This window comes from Phocoena phocoena, chromosome 17 (assembly GCF_963924675.1).
Source record: "Phocoena phocoena chromosome 17, mPhoPho1.1, whole genome shotgun sequence".
Taxonomy (NCBI): domain Eukaryota; kingdom Metazoa; phylum Chordata; class Mammalia; order Artiodactyla; family Phocoenidae; genus Phocoena; species Phocoena phocoena.
The window spans coordinates 46375168-46394648 of NC_089235.1; the positions used below are offsets into that span (position 1 = coordinate 46375168).

The 19481-nt window shown below is 47.1% G+C and overlaps 1 protein-coding gene across 4 annotated transcripts in view; it reads right to left on the reverse strand.

The window, feature by feature from the left end:
• Nucleotides 1-5612: 5612 nt before the first annotated feature.
• NCALD (neurocalcin delta) overlaps nucleotides 5613-19481 on the reverse strand; it is a 412094-nt gene continuing 398225 nt past the window's right edge. For all 4 annotated transcript variants that reach the window (XM_065895666.1, XM_065895668.1, XM_065895667.1 and 1 more), the window contains 2 exons: nucleotides 8974-9079; nucleotides 5613-6559 (listed from right to left, as the gene is read on the reverse strand). In XM_065895666.1, the coding sequence (XP_065751738.1) occupies nucleotides 6462-6559; nucleotides 8974-9079 (204 nt within the window). In that variant the 3' untranslated portion in view covers nucleotides 5613-6461. The remainder of the gene's footprint in view (nucleotides 6560-8973; nucleotides 9080-19481) is intronic.

Below are 19481 nucleotides of genomic sequence, written 5' to 3' on the forward strand. Positions count from 1 at the left end.
TTAATAAATAAGCTTTAAAGAAAAAATTCACGTAAGACGAGGGACATGTGAAACAAGTATTTTTCTTATACTTACCCAAATTGCTTAGACTTTATGGGTGTTTAGGAATTGGGTCCAACAGAAAAATGCAGTCGGGTATCATCTTGGAATTGGATCCTAAAAGACTAAGGCACGTCCCCAGCCCAGAAACTTAAGAAGCATGAACTGAATCAAACATTTATTTTCCTTCTTATTTAAAATTACGCAAATGCAACAGAAGCAGAGGGCTTGTGCCAAATTCTATGAACAGCCCTTTCTTAAAGACAAGCAAGGAAGACTGCTAGATGGACAATTTGCTCTCGTGTTAAAAAAAAAAAAAAAAGGCAAATGTAACTTAATAGTTTTGTAAATGGGAGAGGGGGAATCTATAAACTATAAATACAGTTATTTTATTTTTTGTACATTTTTAAGAAGAAAAAAATAAATATTCCTAACAACTCGAATGTCTGATGTTCTCGGTGAGGTTGGTATTGGGGCTCTTTGCCTGACTGGAAAGAAGCCTCTGTGTGAGCGCGGAAGGTTCTAGGCTCCCCTTGGGCACCTCAGGTCCTGGGCTCCAACAAGCAGACGTTTCCTCTTCTGGTTGCTTTGTTGTGCCCAACCCCAAGGTTAAATGAGAAGAGGGCTGAAGACATCACGAGGCCTTTGGTGTGATCGTGACAGGCCACCAGCATGGCTATTCTTCCAGTTCCCAGGGCAGGGAGTAGGCTCTGTCCATCTGCATTTGCCTTCCTCACGCCCAGCTCCCTCACCGCCACTTAAATGTACCACCAGAGCTTTCCCGTCCCTTAGTTCATCTCACCCACCTCTCCACAGAGACTAAAACCACGTGGCTGAAACGCCAACCTCATCATGACAGTCTCTTGCCCTGGAACCCACAGCCTCGCTAGTATCTGTCAGCTCAAATCCCAGTATTTTTTTTTTTTTTTTTTTTTAAGTGTGGTGTGCTAATTCCCATGGAACAAACTTTGATCACTGGGAAACTGAATATGGGAGGGAGAAAGTAAGTATCCCTGACCCCTTGTTCCTCTTTTCCATGGACAATTCCAACCTTACAGCCACATGGCTCATCTGAAGAAGCCCTGTAGGGCCAAGCACATGCTTCTGCTGAAGGGTTTCCTTTTTTTTAACATCTTTATCGGAGTATAATTGCTTTACAATGGTGTGTTAGTTTCTGCTTTATAGCACAGTGAATCAGTTATACATATACATATGTCCCCATATCTCTTCCCTCTTGCATCTCCCTCCCTCCCTATCCCACCCCTCTAGGTGGTCACAAAGCACCGAGCTGATCTCCCTCTGCTATGCGGCTGCTTCCCACTAGCTACCTATTTTACGTTTGGTAGTGTATATATGTCCATGCCACTCTCTCACTTTGTCACAGCTTACCCTTCCCCCTTCCTGTGTCCTCTTACCCCTAGGTTCTTCATGACTGTTTTGTTTTTTTTTTCTTAGATTCCATATGTATGTGTTAGCATACGGTATTTGTTTTTCTCTTTCTGACTTACTTCACTCTGTATTCAAATCCCAGTACTTCTCGGCATTTCCTCAGTGGCCACGCACACTCCTTCAGCCATCCTCCACGATTAGCTCCCGAGAGCCTCTCTGTTCCAAACAAGGAGCGCTTCTATGTTCTTCCACCTGCCTGTCTGTCCACGTCCACAGCTTTCAAATCTTGGCTAAAAATTCGCCTAGGGAAAGCTTTCTCTGACCAACTTTGACCCCCTTGGCATCCTCAGCAGCCTCCGTGCTTGGACCAGTGGGCAGCAAAGAGGTCAGGAGAAGTGCTCGTTGAGGAGGCTTCTGGAGAGATCCTGGGATTAGAAATGGGCCAAAGGCCTCTTTGCCACGATCCGTGTTCCGCAGCCTCAGTAGGAGGTCTGAATGTATTCCCCACAGGCCCGAGGACGTCCTGCCGGGCATGCACTGGTCTCCACATCTACCCTGAGGCAGTCCTCCCTTGACCCATGGCAGCCACAGTCCTGCTGTGAACTCTGCTCCCCATGTGTGCCACACACCGCCCCACCCCCACCTCCCTGTACTGGGACTCCGGGTAGGTAAAGCTGTCAGGGCCACAGGGTCCAGTACCAGCTCTTGCCTTCACCGCTATGCCAGCTCAGCTCAGTTACTATGGACCGGGCATCGTGCCTGGTGCTGGGGAATAAGAGGCACATTAGATGCAGTCCATCCTCAGAGGCTGCGATGTGCCCAGTGATAACAGCCTGGCATCGTCAGCACCGGGATAGGGGTTCACTCTGGGAGAGCCAGGGCTCAGCAGTCACCCCAGTCCTAAGGCATACAATCTCCTCTTACCCTTAGACTTTCACAATGTGATGAGAGGTCACCAAACGCTAATCTCACTTTAGGAAGGCTGCCAACTCGAGTGTCTGAGCCCCTGTATCTCTGAGGGTCAATGGCACATTAACACCCAGGGCAGCAAATGCCCAGGACCTACCTGAGCCCTGGACATGTGGTCATCATTCAAGTGTAGAGAAATCTATTTGCAATGAATATACCATTGGTTAGACCCTTGGCGTGGACATCTTTTCACTCTGCAACAATCTTTCTACTTTAGGTGGATCTGACTGATACTCTACTGCCTTGGAAAATACTGGGCTCAATTTTCTTTCTTTTGTTTCTTCAGCCACCTTAAAAAAAAAAAAAAAAAAAAAAAACAGAAAATTTCAGGAAAGTGAAAGAATACTCCTGACAAAGATAAGAGAGGCCTGCGTGAAGCATCTCCATTTCTTCCAAAGGGAGCTCTCGTGATCTCCCCCTGCCTCGACTGAGAAAACAGGCAGATTCTTCCTCACCTGGCCTATGCCTGCCCCGCCCCCCATGCCTGAACTAGGCTGTCAGGGGGTCCAGAGCTGGGTTGGGACAGTACCCTGAAAATAGGAGCCTCAGGCTTGCAAATGTGCTGGAAATTAACAGGTTCACCTCCAACAGGTGTGCGAGTGAAGAGGCTCCTGATCAGGTTGGAGGGCCCCAGCCACCTCCTTACCATCACTGCTGTGAGTGACATGCATTACTCATGCTCAGTTCTCACGGGCCTCAGGGCCACTGCTGGTCTATAGAGAGAAACTGTGAGGTACAAAACGACTCCCCTCCAGGCCAACTCAGCTCCTACATGAGGTCTGGTTGGCCCATGAGACACCTACCGTAGCTGACTACATTCATGGCCTCTGTGCTGGAGGCAAGGCCAAGGACAGCAGCAACAAGCACCTTGATCTGAATTGGCTTTGAGGCCATGGGCTCTGTATCATGTCAGTTTTCCTACAGACTTTTCTCCAGCCTGAGAGGCCCTGAGAGGGGAGACGGGCATGTTAATTTCCCACTGAAGAGGAAGTTGCCTCAGTTTCTCCTTCTGGTGCACCTAATGTTGAGACTAGAATCTATAGCTCCAGTTGTGAGGAAGGAGAGGAGGTAAGAAAGTGAAGGCCATGAGGGGAAAGTTAGCCCACATGTAGACCAAGGATGCTTCCGGACACGGCTTGGGGTCCAGCAGACCCTCTCAACCCCACTTTCACAAACCCTGCTTCCTTGTGCCTGGAGAGCAGAAACCACACCCAGGAGGTGGCCAGCACAGCATCTGGGCCCTCACCCGGGCACAGATTCAGCTGGAGCAGCAGTTTAGGCATGGAAACCTCATGTCCCAGACCATCATATTAAATCAGCAACATTCTTGAATGCCAAGCTAGAGTAACACAAAAGTCACCTGATATAGGACCCACTCCACGGGGAGGGATTCATAAATTACTAAATTCACTTGTGGAAAGTGCCCCCAGGGCATATCAATGGGATGGGACTGCGCCCTCAACACCCCTTCCCCGCCCTAAACAAGGATATGAACAGTCGACCACTCTATCATCCTTCACGTCGTAAGCCACTTTATTCCAGTCCCTTGAACATCACAGGCTGGCCTGATTTCAGACAGAACAGACTCCATTTCCAGAGGTCCCTCAACACAGCAATGACAAACAGCCCAGCACAGGAGTGACATAAGCTTTTAGGCATTCAGCCTTCTGGGTGCTGTCGAGTCCCTTGGCCACACTCGAGTGCATTGGATCAGACATACAAAGGTGCTTCCCGGGAAGGAGGAGAATGAGAAAACAACCCTCAAGAAAATACAGACAGGGTCAATGGCAGGCAAGGACGAGGACTAGTTTCCGCTTTGTTTTCTTAACAGCTGGAGACACACTCCCCTGCATCTCACTCCAGCTCTAGGTTCTAGGGAACGGATTGCGTCTGGCTCAGTAAGATGTCATGACTGAGGACAGAGCCCAGGCGGGCTTTCCCCAACATTAACTAACTCCGCCATCTAAGGAGAACTAAAGGAGGAATTAGGTCTTCAATCAAGAGCGGGAGAAAGTGGAAGGCAGCTCCTGAACATCACCTACAGAGGTGCCGGGTCCCCTTGCCACTGTGCACACCGCGTCTTAGGTTAATTCCCTAGTTTTCAAAACCAGATTTTACCACTTGGCCAGTGGAGGGACTCAGCAAGTCTCAGTGTAGAACCACTGTAAAAAAAACTGACACTCAGAGGAAGATGAAGATTATTTTACTGAGTCCAGGTCTCGAAATTTCACCCTGTCAAGTTGGTTCGTTTTGGTCAACCATACAAATTCAGATTTTTACTATCAGTTTAAATGGAATCGAGTAATAGGAATCTAGAGGTTAGAAATGGGCTCAGCATCATTTTCCTCATGGTTATAAGTTTATCTTTCTGTGGTTCATGGTCTACAGGAAGTAGCTTGGCCACAGCCAAGGAGACCTCTCTGCCTTCTCTTGGGGCAGGGTCTCCCCGTCTACATCCTTGAGTGTTTGGACTTCCCCATACCTACTGCTTGTGAAAATATGACTTACCTGTGACCAGCAACTTGTACTCTTACCTTTCAATTCAAATTAGGATGTATGAGGTCATCAGACCAAACTGCAACTCAAATTTGTACTGTCACTTCTGTAAATAGAAATTTGCATTCAGAGAACACGATGATGCAAGATACTTTTGTATTCCCAAGGGTGGGCCTTGGAAATCACAGACACACTTGCCTATGCCTTCTTCAGGATGAACCAGATGATGCCCAACCTCTGACTCTTTTCAGGGCCGCTAGAGGCATGGAAAAGTCAACATGCCAGCTATGGCTTCCTAACCATCCATGTGGATTAAAGCATTGGGAAGTCCCGAGAATTTATGCTATTTGGGGTGGGGGTGGGAACAGCTACAGAATATTATCTGCTCGGAAAAGCACCGCACCTCTGATCCAGGACTGTCAACGGGCTGCCGGGCTGGGTGGGCAAACCCCACATCTCTAATAAATATGAACCTTCTGGTGCTCCAGTTGACACATCCCACTCAAACTTGCCCCACTTCTATTGCCTAGGCACTACCACTGGAAAAGCATTCAAAATTAAGGTTGGGCCCTGGTCATGGTTACTTTGTACTTTTCTGGAATATATAAAATATACCTGTTGATTGGTGCATTTGTGCAAAGACGGATATGACTTTAAAATAAGACATAGACATTCATTATAGCTGGCTTACTTCACAACAAGCTACTAAAAACAGTCTCCTGTAATAAGATTGTATTAGTGCTCACTAAACATGCATTTCATTTAAACAAGGCAAAACACTTATTTTCGTCTGTAATACCCAGTATTTTATATACAGCAATCTTTTTTTTTTTTTAAACTACAATAGGCAACAAGATGGGTCTGGCTTTGAAATATAAATTACCATTTGTGTTTAATTTCCAGAGAAACTCATCTTAGCTCAACTAGTGTAAACCTGGGAAGAAATAGCTGAGCCATCTTTTTCCTCTCCTCTATGAATTTACGTCGAAATGTTCACAGCTTAGAAACTAAAGCCTGCTGGGGAAGAGGATGGGGTGGGCCTCCAGGCGGGAATCCCCCAGGCCCCTTTAATAGCATGGCCCCGGAGGATTCCTGGTCCCTGGGAAATCAAGCATCTGGTGCCATCACCCCTAGGGCATGTGTCACTCCAGACCCAGGTGGGGAATTTTGTTTTCCAAACAGGGCCCTTAAGCTTGCAATAGAATCACTGGACTGGATTGTTTTCTCTTCTCTTCTCTTGCCTCCCCCAGTCTTCGGTTTTAGAACACAGACTTTCGAATCAAAGGGAAAGTAATAATAATAACGATGAAAAATCGTCAGAACAATGAACACCACAAAGTCTGTGCACGGCAGCACTGTTCATGCTTTCCACAAGCGCGGGGGGCTCTAGACATTCCCATGAAGCGTCCACGACAAAAGAAGCTGCAGGCGGCACGGAGGGAGGTGCATCCGACCACACGAGGAACAGCATCACCGTCAATATTGTTTGGCAAAAAAAAAAATTTTTTTGTTAAAAAGTAAACTCCAAAGGGAACACAAGCAGCTCTACAGTTGGTGGGGCTTCCGGCTCAGAAGTGGCCGGCGCTGCTGGGGTCGCACTGCAGGAGGCGCACTATGGACGGGTCGCTCTTGGCCCCTCGGATGAACTCTTCCAGGGAGAGTTTTCCTAGAAAGCAAGAGGACCGGTGAGTGGCGGCTGGCGGCCGCCGCACAGACGTAGGCTTCCCGCTGCACCTTGGGGCTGGCGGCGGCGGCCCACCTCTTCCTGGGGTCTCACACCCGCCGTGAGGCCCACCTTCCGTCTCTCCGAGCCGAGACCCCGGGGCTCGTTGAGCACCGCACAGCGCAGCACGCGGCCTCCTGAGAGCTCTGTGTGCACGGCCCTGGGCTGCGGGGCTGCTGGGTGGCCGCGACGTGGGCCCTGCCCTCGTGGCCCCTCCAGCTGCAGGCGCCCCGGAGGGACTCGGTGTCTGTGGATCAGATGGCGCCTTTCAGAGACTGAGCTGGGCTCCTGCAGCGCCAAGGCCGTCCCCACGGGCTCACTGGGCCCTCTGGGCTCCTCAGGGTCACTTGGCTACACCTACGTTTGCATGTGGGCAGAGGGGCCCGAAGAGACATCTGGGGAGAGGGCCCCTTCTTTGGGCCAAGGTGTGAGGACGGCTGCCCTTCCATCCAGGCGAGGGCTGTGTGCTCCGAGAAGCAGAGAGGTGCCGCGGGGGTCCCTCCCGTCAATCAGGGCACTTTCCTCCTACCTCAATGGGCTGGATGGGGGAGACTGGCTGCCTGGGATTCCACTCCTCCTCGATGTCTTTCTCCTTCTTGCCCAAGCTAGAGTATGTATCAAATTCCCTTCGGGAAGTTTCCTCGCTCATATTGTTGGTGGGGAGGCAAAGCTTCCCCCGCTTTCTTGTTGCGGCAGGGTAAACCCTGTATTCAGCGTTATGTATCCGCTCCCTCGGGCTAACTACCCGCATGCTCCCGGACTGGCTTCCCAGCTAACCTGCTGGGGGCCCAGACTTTTCTCTTCAAGTCAGCCGCCAGGGGTTAGATGCAAAGAGCTTCTCCAAGAGGATTCTAACAGCGGGAGGGTCTAGATGAGGCCTTTGCTCCGGTGTGGCGTCCCGCCTTGGGGTCCAGGAGCCCTGAGCCAAAGCACCAAGTCTCCTAGTTGGGTGGAGCCTGGCCCCTTGCAGACTTAAAGCCCCTCCCAGTACGGCTCCCACTCCGCCCCCCCCACCGACCCCCGCCCTTTTTTTTTTTTTAAACCCAAGGCTTTCCCTTAGGAAAGCACAGGGCTTTCAGCAACGAGATGCATTTGGGGAATGCTGACCCCGTCAGGGCTCTGTGACCCCATTGTGGCCGAGTCCCAGAGCACAGGGTCTCATTTCCCGCAGTGAGCGTTCGATCCTGCAGTGTTTGGATCTTCTCCCATCTTTCAGCCCTATTCTGAAGAGGAGGCTGGGCCTCGGGCAGCAGACAAGCCCACCTGTGCTCCCCTGGAGCATCAGCAAAATGTGTAGTTTAATGTCAGCGAGGTTATTATTCTATTCAAAGAATCCCACGTGTTTAGTCTTTGCAAAACAAACTATTCGCTGTGAATCCAGGCACATAGAGAAACAGGATGTAATGGCACCTTTGTGGAGAAACAAAGCAAACAGATTGGCCTGTACCCTGCAAACCTGGATTCTCAAGCAGCTGGTGCCCCAGAGGGCATAGGGATAGAAACTGAGGCTCGCTCTACGACAAAGCCTTCCGTTGGGGGTATATGACTGCATTTGCTCATCATTGACAAGAACTGCTGGGGATGCCCAGCAGAACAGGCAAGCTGGAAATAAAAGCAAGAGCTATAGATGACTCAGGGCTTATTATGGACCAAGCTCTGTGTTAGCACTTTAAACTCAGATATTACATCTAACTAGGGTTGCCAGATTTAGCAAATAAAATACAGGATGCCCAGCTAACTTTCAGTTTCAAATAAACAACAATTTTTTAAGTATGTCCCAAATATTGAATAGGGCATACTTACATTGAAAAGTCATTTGTTAGTTGTCCAAAAATTAAATTTAATTGTGCCTCCTGCATTCTGTCTGGCAATCCAACATCTAAAATCCACTGTTCTTGAGTTTGAAATCCATCTCTCCTTTTATTTTGGTTTGCTTTGCATCCCCTTGTTGGATTTGAATTGTGGGTGGCTCCCTCAGGGTGGAATCTGCTGGCCACCTCACCCGCCAACAGCTGAGGGGTCCCACTTGGCTCCAGGAAACCCAACACCTTGGAGCATGCGCAGGAAACCCCAACAAAACCCCTTGGGCAGGCTGGGATGAAAGCTACTAGGGTCTGGGTGCATAACAAGCCCCTCCCCACTTTCTGATTCGCTGGCCTGCAGGATCCAGCCTCCATCTTCCCCCTACAGGGAGAAAGCAGGATAAGCCACTTTCACAAAGGGCCTCAAGCCAGGTCCTTATGGCCAATATCTTGACCTCTAGTGGAATTTCCCTGCCCGGACACCCCAGCCCCTCCAGCAGCCCCCCCTCTGAGCAAAGCAAAGCAAAGCAAAGCAAAGCAGCCATGGCCTCCTACCATCTCTATTGGTGTCCATCTGGCGGAAGATCTTTTCTGTCCTCTTCTCTGGGGTCGACTCATCTTCAGGCATTTTCATTACAGAGGAGACCATCTTATAGATTGCCTGGGAACAGAAGCAACATGGCGTGAGACAGAAACATGGTTTGTTCTCGCACACAATGGCCCTATTATTAAATCTCCCAAATACAGGGTTGAAGGGAATGCCTCCCATCACACAGCGACCCAGCTCTGCTCCTGACCATCTGTTGTAGAAGAGAGACGTGCAGTTGCTGGTGAGAGCAGCCAGGCCAGCAGAGCTTGTCCAGCGGCAAGAACCTTCAGGAGCGACAACTGGCAGGAAGATCCACTAGGCCCCCTGTGTCTCTAACTTTAATGTGCTTATGAATCCCCTGGGAATCTTGTGAAAACGCAGAAGCTGATTGAGTAGGGTGTGCTGGGGAGATGGGGGGCTTGAGAGTCTGCATTTCTAATGAGGTGCCTGTGTGCTGCTGCTGCTGTTCTGAGGTCCCTGCTCTCAGGCTGTAGGTGACATTCCTCAGGCCAGAGACAGGTCAGGGTCTACTGTGGTCTCCCCCTGGGTCCCTCAAGGGTGACAAACACTGATGGTCTGTAAGGGCCTGCCCTCCTCTTCTCCTGGGCAGACATTACCAATCCATCCCAGTGCTCTTTCTCCTTGTATGTGGCAATCGTCTCACATTCCTTCTCAGCAAGCTGCCAAGTATCCCCGGGATGGGAACAATCTACCATCCAAGTTTTGGATGAAATAAGTATACAATCTCAGCTTGAGATCAACTGGGTACATCAGAAATCTGATGGGCAAAAGAGGGTTCTACTGAAAAGGTTCTGTGAACAGTACTGAAACTATCTCCCCTACCGTGGACCCCCCATGGTACCCAGTAAGCGCCTGGAAGGCCTCAGCGGTCAAATGTTTTTATTTTGGAAGCATAATGTAAAGTCATTGTTTTTATCCCCAGACCATGGTTCTGGTACTCAGATTCACTTGGGGAAAATTAGCCCTGGGAAGGAGTTTTAGAAAAAGCAGATTTTGCCAGAGGGTGGGCGGAGGAATCTGGAAAGTTCTGGAACTTGGGATGTAGTGGAAGGAGAGAAAGGAAGGCAGCTGAAGGAAAGTAGTCTCCAAAGGGGAAATGTGGAAACAAAAAGGGTTGCAAAAAGAGATAAAGGCTTAACTTCTCCACTTTACAGTCTCGTTCAGGATCAACTCTGCCTCAAGTTCCTAAAATATTCTGGAGAAATGGGGGTAAATATTATAATCTCCGTTGATAAAACAGGAGTGAAAAATGGACTCACCCAGTGTGTTGACTCTTGGGCTGATCCCACCCCATTAGGGACCCCTCAGGCCAGGCTCCCCAAGTCTAACTTGAACCCACCCAGAGTCCTCGCTGAACTGGAGCTGCCTCCACGGTGATTCTGTCTGGGAGGAAGGGCAAACTGGGAGTCATGGCTCTGTCTGGGATGATGGGTGTCACTGGGGTAAGTAAGCTTGGCCACAGTCAGCTGTCCCAAGAGACTCTCACTGAAGTGTGCTCCAGAGGCGAGAGGTGAGCCATACTCTGTCTTCCTCCTGGATCCCTATTGCTGTCCCCTCCAGCCCAGGACTACACTACCATCTGTGCTGGGGTTATAGCGCCATGCGCCAAGCCGCTGGGGACACCTGACTCCCTGGGGGAGCTAGAAAAGGCCATAGAGTTAGAGACTTTTTTACAAATGGGAAACAGAGGTGCTGAACTTCCAGGGCCATGTGAATATTTAGTAACAAGAGTGGAAAGCAGGACACTCTCCATACCACCCATGTTTTGAGGTCCAGCATCCTCTCCTCAGCTTTCTCTGCTCCGACATGGAAGCTTTTCTGTAACTCTTAATTCAAAGAGGAATCGGTGGCACCAACTGATGAACACACACACACATACACACCCCTCACACGGATTTCAGACTTACACAATCTAAATATTTTGTGAATTCATAAGCCCAGGAATCTTAGAACAACAACAACAAAACAGTATCTAGATATCAGCGTCCCACTAAATCACAAGTACACCTCTTTAAAGGTTTAAGAGCTGGTACATTTCAGGAGTTGTAGAGGTGATGTGGGAGGGGCATTTATGGACAAATAATAAGTTTACTTTGGCTAGAAGTCTTAAGGATGCTGTGTAATCAACCTTCTTTGGGGCTGCGTTGCTCCTTCCCCAAATCTGTTCTGGCCTCAGTAAGGTCCCATAGTAGCAAGTAAAACCCACTGGTTTGGAACTCTCAGCCTCTAAGAGTTGAGGTTCATGAAATTCTCCTTCTTGGGATTCTGAAGGAAGTCAACTGTGTAATAATCTAGGGATGATTCTCTTAATACTCTGGTTGAACAAATGAATGAAAGACCAAGCAAACAGATGAATGTGTGTTTGAAAACAAGGCTCTTACACCCAACAGAAAGTCTTCAGCAGTTTAGTCTTTAGCTGTTAGACTAAAGGAATAGGGCTGGGGCACAGAAATGAGGATAGGTTAGTTCAAAACAACAACAACAACAACAAAACACCCATAAATAAAAACAAAACAAAAATGAAGAAAGTCAGGATCCCCTTATATAAGGCTATTTGCAAACAAGGCTTCTGGAATTGGGCAAGAGATGTAAGGTCTGAGTATACTGAGGGGTTGAGGAGGAAGTGCGAGCACCTTTAAGATGCTCACGTTTCCAGATGGCTCTTTCATAGCACTCAGGCTAGATTGTTTTTGTTCATTTGTTTGTTTTTTTTTTTTGTTTTTTTTTTTTTTGCGGTACACGGGCCTCTCAATGTTGTGGCCTCTCCCGTTGCGGAGCACAGGCTCCGGACGCGCAGGCTCAGCGGCCGTGGCTCACGGGCCCAGCCGCTCCGCGGCATGTGGGATCTTTCCGGACCGGGGCACGAACCCGTGTCCCCTGCATCGGTAGGTGGACTCTCAACCACTGCGCCACCAGGGAAGCCCCATTTGTTTGTTTTTAATGTGCATCAGCTCACAGAAAGGGATTAGTGGATTATTTACAAAACCAGGTCTATGAACATGGGTGGTACTAGAGCAGTGAGCAAAGAGATGAGGTGACAAGCCCCAGGGGTCCCAATGTGAGTAAGTGGGAGACAGCCCTGCAAAACCTCAGTCGGGAATCACCTGTCCCTTTGCCCCTCTCTCATCGCCTCAGCAAGCCAGCACTGATTGTATTAGACATGGGACTCCACAGCGCAGGGAGAGAAAAGACACAACTCCAGACAGCAATCTGAAACAAATCGTGTCTTTTATTAACCCCAGTTCCCCACACCCCTCCCCCAAATTTAATGGGATTAATCCATGGAGAGGCCAGGCTACTTCCCTACTTTATTTTTAGCAATGTCAATGAGAGGCCCAGCAGGGACATCCTGTTTTTAATTAAACTTGAAGAGCCCTATTCTTGTCTCCGGGTAAATACAACCGCTATGGGGCACCCAGGAACCCAGCTTAGGGCAGGCTTAGGACAGCACCACCTGCGGCCAGGGGAATTACCAGCTTCCTCTTGACATATATATATATATATATATATATATATATATATATGTGATTTTTCTTTTTCCCTCTGAATGAACCACCTCTCGGAATGTTGGAAAGGAAGGGCTCATGTCTGAACTGATAAAGGTTGTGGGATTAACTAAGGGCAGGCACAATTCCAAGAGCTAAAGTTCACTCTTCTCTCTGAAGGAAACCAGACTGGCTTTTCATCAGAAGATGCAGGGTCTTCCAACAGGACACCCAAGGCCCCATGACAACCCACCAAGGGTAAGAGAAGCTAAGCAGTATTGGGCTGTTCTTAGATGATCGATAAAGGAAAGCACCCTGCTGAGGAGGGTATTACGTACCAGGAAAGGAGGGCAGAGAGAGGCCATGAGAACCTTCCTTGGAAATACTCTTAAAATGGGATCAATATCTATGTATCTAGAACAGCGTAAGCACTTTCTTGTTTAGAGCCAGAAGAATACAGTAAGTCAGTAAATCCATAATGTTCTCCCAAAGTGCTGTAGATACGTTCACAGGCAGGGAGAGGATGGGGGGAGAATAAGGGCCCTACCCCTTTTTTCAACCAAAGCAGCTCCGTTCTTATATTAGTTTTCACAGAAGATTTTACTTGAAACTCATTATTGCCCAGGCCCCTGCCCCCACTCATGTTTGTTTGTTTCTTGGTAAACAGTCCTACCACCCACCATCCTGTAATCAAGTCAAAGACATCTTTATACGGCTCTGCCACCCATCTCCACGTGCAGGCAGTCAACTAGACCTATCAGATCTGCCTCCTTCATATTTTTCTAAATTTATCATCCTTGCCCATTCCTCAGCCACTGTCTTGTTTCAGGTAAGTGGTGGTACCCATCATTTTTAGATATGGGCAGTTACTATTTATTTCATTCTTATATAAAGTGCTGTGCAAAGGTTGCTTCCAACAGCCCCTTCCAAAGATCCCGTTCACTCTCCTAAAAAGACATTCTGGAGCTGCTGTGGTTTAGGACTTCACATTTTGGGGGACAATACTGAGTTTGTTTTTGGAATGTCTGACTGTGAGGTACCAGTGCAATGTCTTAGTGGAGATGTCCATTAACAGCTGGACATAGTAGAGGTGAAGATCTGGAGGTACTCTGTTTCTTCATCCATAAAATGGGGCTAATAAGGTTATTGTGAGGATTAAATGAGAAAATGCACATGTACCAGGTTGCCTAGTGTCCTGCAAAGGTTCATGTTCACCCAGAACCTGTGAATGTGACCTTATTTGGAAATAGGGTCTTTGCGGATGTCATCAAGTTAAAATGAGATCATACTGGATTTGGGCAGGCCCTAATCCAATGATGTGTTCGTAGAAGAAGAAGGAAATTTGGACACAGTCACACAGGGAAAATGTCACACGATGATAGGAGAGATGCGGGCCCAAAACACCAAGGATCGCCAGCCACCACCAGAAGCTAGGAGACAGGCATGGAGCAGATCCCCCCAGGAGTCTCTGGAAGGAACCAGCCTTGCCCACACCTTGACTTTGGACTTCTGGCCTCTGGAACTGCGATAGAATAAATTTTTGTTGTTTGAAATTGCCCAGTTTATGGTAATTTGTTATAGCAGCCCTAGGAAACTAATACAGTGTGGGAAATACTTAACACTATGCCTGGCCCACACAAGCACTGAGAAGATGACTTCCCAGAACTAATGAAAGGAAAAGAGGGCTGAGGCTGGACCTCTGCTTGGGAATATCCTTGTTTAGGAAACAGGAGAAGGAAGAATAGTGCACAAAGGAGACGGAGGGCACAGCCGAGTGGGGGGCCTTTGGGTAGCAGGCACTCACTTGTGTTGCTAGATGGCTAACTTCCACTCTTAAACTATAATGTGGCTTTTGTCACGATAAGAGTAATCCCCCGATAAAAAAGGGATAAGCCAAACACAACTGATAAGCAAACACTAAGGTCAGTTCTTAGAGAAAGTCACTAACCTGGGCAACTGCTTTAAAGAATTTTCTCCAGGAGAGAAATCCAAGTTGCATTCTAGAGTAACACCTGTGGTCCACACTCATAACTGAGAATTAGGCAAGGGTTTGCAGCTGAATTCCCAGGGGCCACATCAAGATGGACGAGAAGCTTTCACCACAACACCATCCACCCCCTGCCTTTTTTTTCACCATCAGAAGAGCACAGTGTTTCAGGTCTCCAAGGCACATATCACAAGTGACATCGTGTCTACGACACCAACTTAGAAAGATCTTTGGGGAAAAAAAATGCCACTCAGGAAGTGGTTTTAGAAAGAATGTAACCAAGTCTTTCTGGTCCTGATTTTGATCCGTCATGGCACAAATACTCACAAGCTGATTGTCTGAACTGGTCACAGTTGGTGCTCTTGAGACCAGGTCAGATTAATTTGTGAGTCTGTCTGGTGTTTGTGGACAGCAAACCTTTGCATGGCTAACACCATAGTCTCCCTTCCTCTTCATCTGGTTGCTGTACGGATATATGTGCCTTATTCTGATGAGTGAATCAGGAAAAAAAATTCCCATATTGCTAAAAGAAACAAACAAAACAATGAAGTCTTCTGTGATGGGCTGCCAGCATAAGCCCAACCTCCTTCCTTTAGTTTTCATTCATTCAAAGGGTGTGAAAATGTAGACTGAGGGTGTTATGAAGTTTACTCTGCCTTATCAAAAGTGCTAATTAACCTTGAATCACAACTAGGAGGGAGAGTCTGATTCTAAGACAACATGTATTTGAACACCAACTACTTTAAAGCAATCATTACCATCCAAGGAATGAACATGCTAACTAGAAATTATTGCAGCCTGGTCATTAAAGTGAGTTCCCTGAGAACTGCTAAAGGCAACACTGTGTTAGCCTATATATTCCTTTCGGAAAGTCTCTAGCAGGACTTGAGAACAAGTCCAGACCGGCTGTGCCCCAAAAGTCCCGATGCATGAAGTGCACCTACGGGCTCAGGGCAACAGCTCGGAGTTGGGGAATTCCTGGTGCCAACCACACTCTCTCCTGGAAAGGTGATCTTTCTGTTACTTAAATCCCGTAAGCATCAGAGCAGCCCAGAAGTTTTAGCTTATTCCCAGCTGGGATGGTGTTTGGTAGGAGAGACAACAGCTGAAGAAGCCTGGGAACTCCTAAAGTCACCTGCACAAGAATCTCTCTTCTGTGAGTTCCACCAATTGGAGGTTTAGCTGGGTTACCTCCCTTTGTTTTGTGAACATACATTTATACGACTAGGTAAACTTAACTTAAAACTTAATGGGAAGACTCTGAGAGGGCTCACACCAAGGAGTACTTCCCAGAACTTCTGCTGGCAGTGTCCGAAACAGAGCCACCCCCCGCCTCTGCAGGATACCCTCCAACACTAGCAGACATTGAGGAGCTGCCAGGGTTCCTGTTGAATTTCCTGAACACAGTGGGCCAGCCAGTGGCCGTGGGGTCCAGAGTGGTGCGTGAGGAGAGGGGATTAAGAGCGCTGCTTAAAGGAGCTCCACAGACGGGGGCAAGCCACGGTGATCAGCAAGGACCCCAGAGACGGGCTAAGGCTGCTGCTGCCGCCACCGAGAAGCCTGTGTGTGAGCACAGGTCACTATCCACACCCCTCTTCCAGGGAGACTGTGCAGCCTGCCACTGCCAGGGTCCCGGGGCCCAGGGACAACTTCCCCGGAAGAACGCACGGGGCACCTCAGGCTGGTGCAATGTCCCACTGGCCTCTGCCGCCGCAGGCTCGCCCCGCACTCTGTGCCCCTCCCTCCCCCCCGGCCTGAGTGAGCCAGAGCCTCCGAATCAGCTGCTCCTTTAACCCTGTCCTGTCTGAGCGAAGCACAGACGCCCTCCTGCGAGTACACACAGAGGCGGGGCCAAATCCAAAGCTGAGCCCTGGGAGCTGTGAGAACAAAGAAGTGAAAGGGAAATCTCTCCCAGCAGCCTCAGGAGCAGCAGATTAAAGCTCCACAATCAACTTGATGTACCCTGCATCTGTGGAATACATGAATAGACAACAAATCATCCCAAATTGAGGAGGTGGACTTTGAGAGGAAGATTTATTATTTTTTCCCCTTTTCCTCTTTTTGTGATCTGACCAGTGTGGATGAAAGGCTCTTGGTGCTGCAGGCAGGAGTCAGGGCTGTGCCTCTGAGGTGGGAGAGCCAACTTCAGGACACTGGTCCAAAAGACACCTCCCAGCTCCACGTAATATCAAACGGCGAAAATCTCCCAGAGATCTCCATCTCAACACCAGCACCCAGCTTCACTCAACGACCAGCAAGCTACAGTGCTGGACACCCTATGACAAACAACTAGCAAGACAGGAACACAGCCCCACCCATTAGCACAGAGGCTGCCTAAAATCATAATAAGGCCACAGACACCCCAAAACACACCACCAGACGTGGACCTGCCCACCAGAAAGACAAGATCCAGCCTCATCCACCAGAACACAGGCACTACTCCCCTCCACCAGAAAGCCTACACAACCCACTGAACCAACCTTAGCCCCTAGGGGCAGACACCAAAGACAACGGGAACTATGAACCTGCAGCCTGCAGAAAGGAGACCCCAAACACAGTAAGTTAAGCAAAATGAGAAGACAGAGAAATACACAGCAGATGAAGGAGCAAGGTAAAACCTACCAGACCTAACAAATGAAGAGGAAATAGGCAGTCTACCTGAAAAAGAATTCAGAGTAATGATAGTAAAGATGATCCAAAATCTTGGAAATAGAATGGAGAAAATACAAGAAATGTTTAACAAGGACCTAGAAGAAGTAAAGATGAAACAAACAATGATGAACACCACAATAAATGAAATTAAAAATACTCTACAGGGATCAATAGCAGAAAAACTGAGGCAGAAGAACGGATAAGTGATCTGGTAGATAAAAGAGTGGAAATAACTATTGCAGAGCAGAATAAAGAAAAAAAAATGAAAAGAACTGAGGACAGTCTCAGAGGCCTCTGGAACAACATCAAACACACCAACATTCGAATTATAGGGGTCCCAGAAGAAGAAGAGAAAAAGAAAGGGACTGAGAAAATATTTGAAGAGATTATAGTTGAAAACTTCCCTAATATTGGAAAGGAAATAGTTAATCAAGTCCAGGAAGCACAGAGAGTCCCATACAGGACAAATCCAAGGAGAAACACGCCAAGACACATATTAATCAAACTGTCAAAAATTAAATACAAAGAAAACATATTAAAAGCAGCAAGGGAAAAACAACAAATAACACACAAGGGAATCCCCATAAGGTTAACAGCTGATCTGTCAGCAGAAACTCTGCAAGCCAGAAGGGACTGGAAGGACATATTTCAAGTGATGAAGGAGAAAAACCTACAACCAAGATTACTCTACCCAGCAAGGATCTCATTCAGATTTGATGTAGAAATGAAAACCTTTACAGACAAGCAAAAGCTGAGAGAGTTCAGCACCATCAAACCAGCTTTACAACAAATGCTAAAGGAACTTCTCTAGGCAAGAAACACAAGAGAAGGAAAAGACCTACATAACAAACCCAAAACAATCAAGAAAATGGGAATAGGAACATACATCTCGATAACTACCTTAAATGTAAATGGATTAAATGCTCCCACCAAAAGACACAGACTGGCTGAATGGATACAAAAACAAGACCCATATATATGCTGTCTACAAGAGACCCACTTCAGACCTAGGGACACATACAGACTGAAAGTGAGGGGATGGAAAAAGATATTCCATGCAAATGGAAATCAGAAGAAAGCTGGAGTAGCAATTCTCATATCAGACAAAATAGACTTTAAAATAAAGACTATTACAAGAGATAAAGAAGGACACTACATAATGATCAAGGGATCGATCCAAGAAGAAGATGTAACAATTGTAAATATTTATGCACCCAACATAGGAGCACCTCAATACATAAGGCAAATGCTAACAGCCATAAAAGTGGAAATCGACAGTAACACATTCATAGTAGGGGACTTTAACAACCCACTTTCACCAATGGACAGATAACCCAAAATGAAAATAAATAAGGAAACACGAGCTTTAAATGATTCATTAAACAAGTTGGACTTAATTGATATTTATAGGACATTCCATCCAAAAACAACAGAATACACATTTTTCTCAAATGCTCATGGAACATTCTCCAGGACAGATCATATCTTGGGTCACAAATCAAGCCTTGGTAAATTTAAGAAAATTGAAATTGTATCAAGTATCTTTTCCGACCACCACGCTATGAGACTAGATATCAATTACAGGACGAGATCTGTAAAAAATAGAAACATATGGAGGCTAAACAATACACTACTTAATAACGAAGTGATCACTGAAGAAATCAAAGAGGAAATCAAAAAATACCTAGAAACAAATGACAATGGAGAAACGACGACCCAAAACCTATGGGATGCAGCGAAAGCAGTTCTAAGAGGGCAGTGTATAGCAATACAATCCTACCTTAAGAAACAGGAAATATCTCAAATAAACAACCTAACCTTGCAGCAAAAGCAGTTCTAAGAGGGAAGTTTATAGCAATACAGTCTTACCTTAAGAAACAGGAAACATCTCGAATAAACAACCTAACCTTGCACCTAAAGCAATTAGAGAAAGAAGAACAAAACAACCCCATAGTTAGCAGAAGGAAAGAAATCACAAAGATCAGATCAGAAATAAATGAAAATGAAATGAAGGAAATGATAGCAAAGATCAATAAAACTAAAAGCTGGTTCTTTGAGAAGATAAACAAAATTGATAAACCATTAGCCAGACTCATCAGGAAAAAAAGGGAGAAGACTCAAATCAATAGAATTAGAAATGAAAAAGGAAAAGTAACAACTGACACTGCAGAAATACAAAAGATCGTAAGAGATTACTACAAGCAACTCTATGCCAATAAAATGGACAACCTGGGAGAAATGGACAAATTCTTAGAAATGTGCAACCTGCCAAGACTGAATCAGGAAGAAATAGAAAATATGAACAGACCAATCACAAGCACTGAAATTG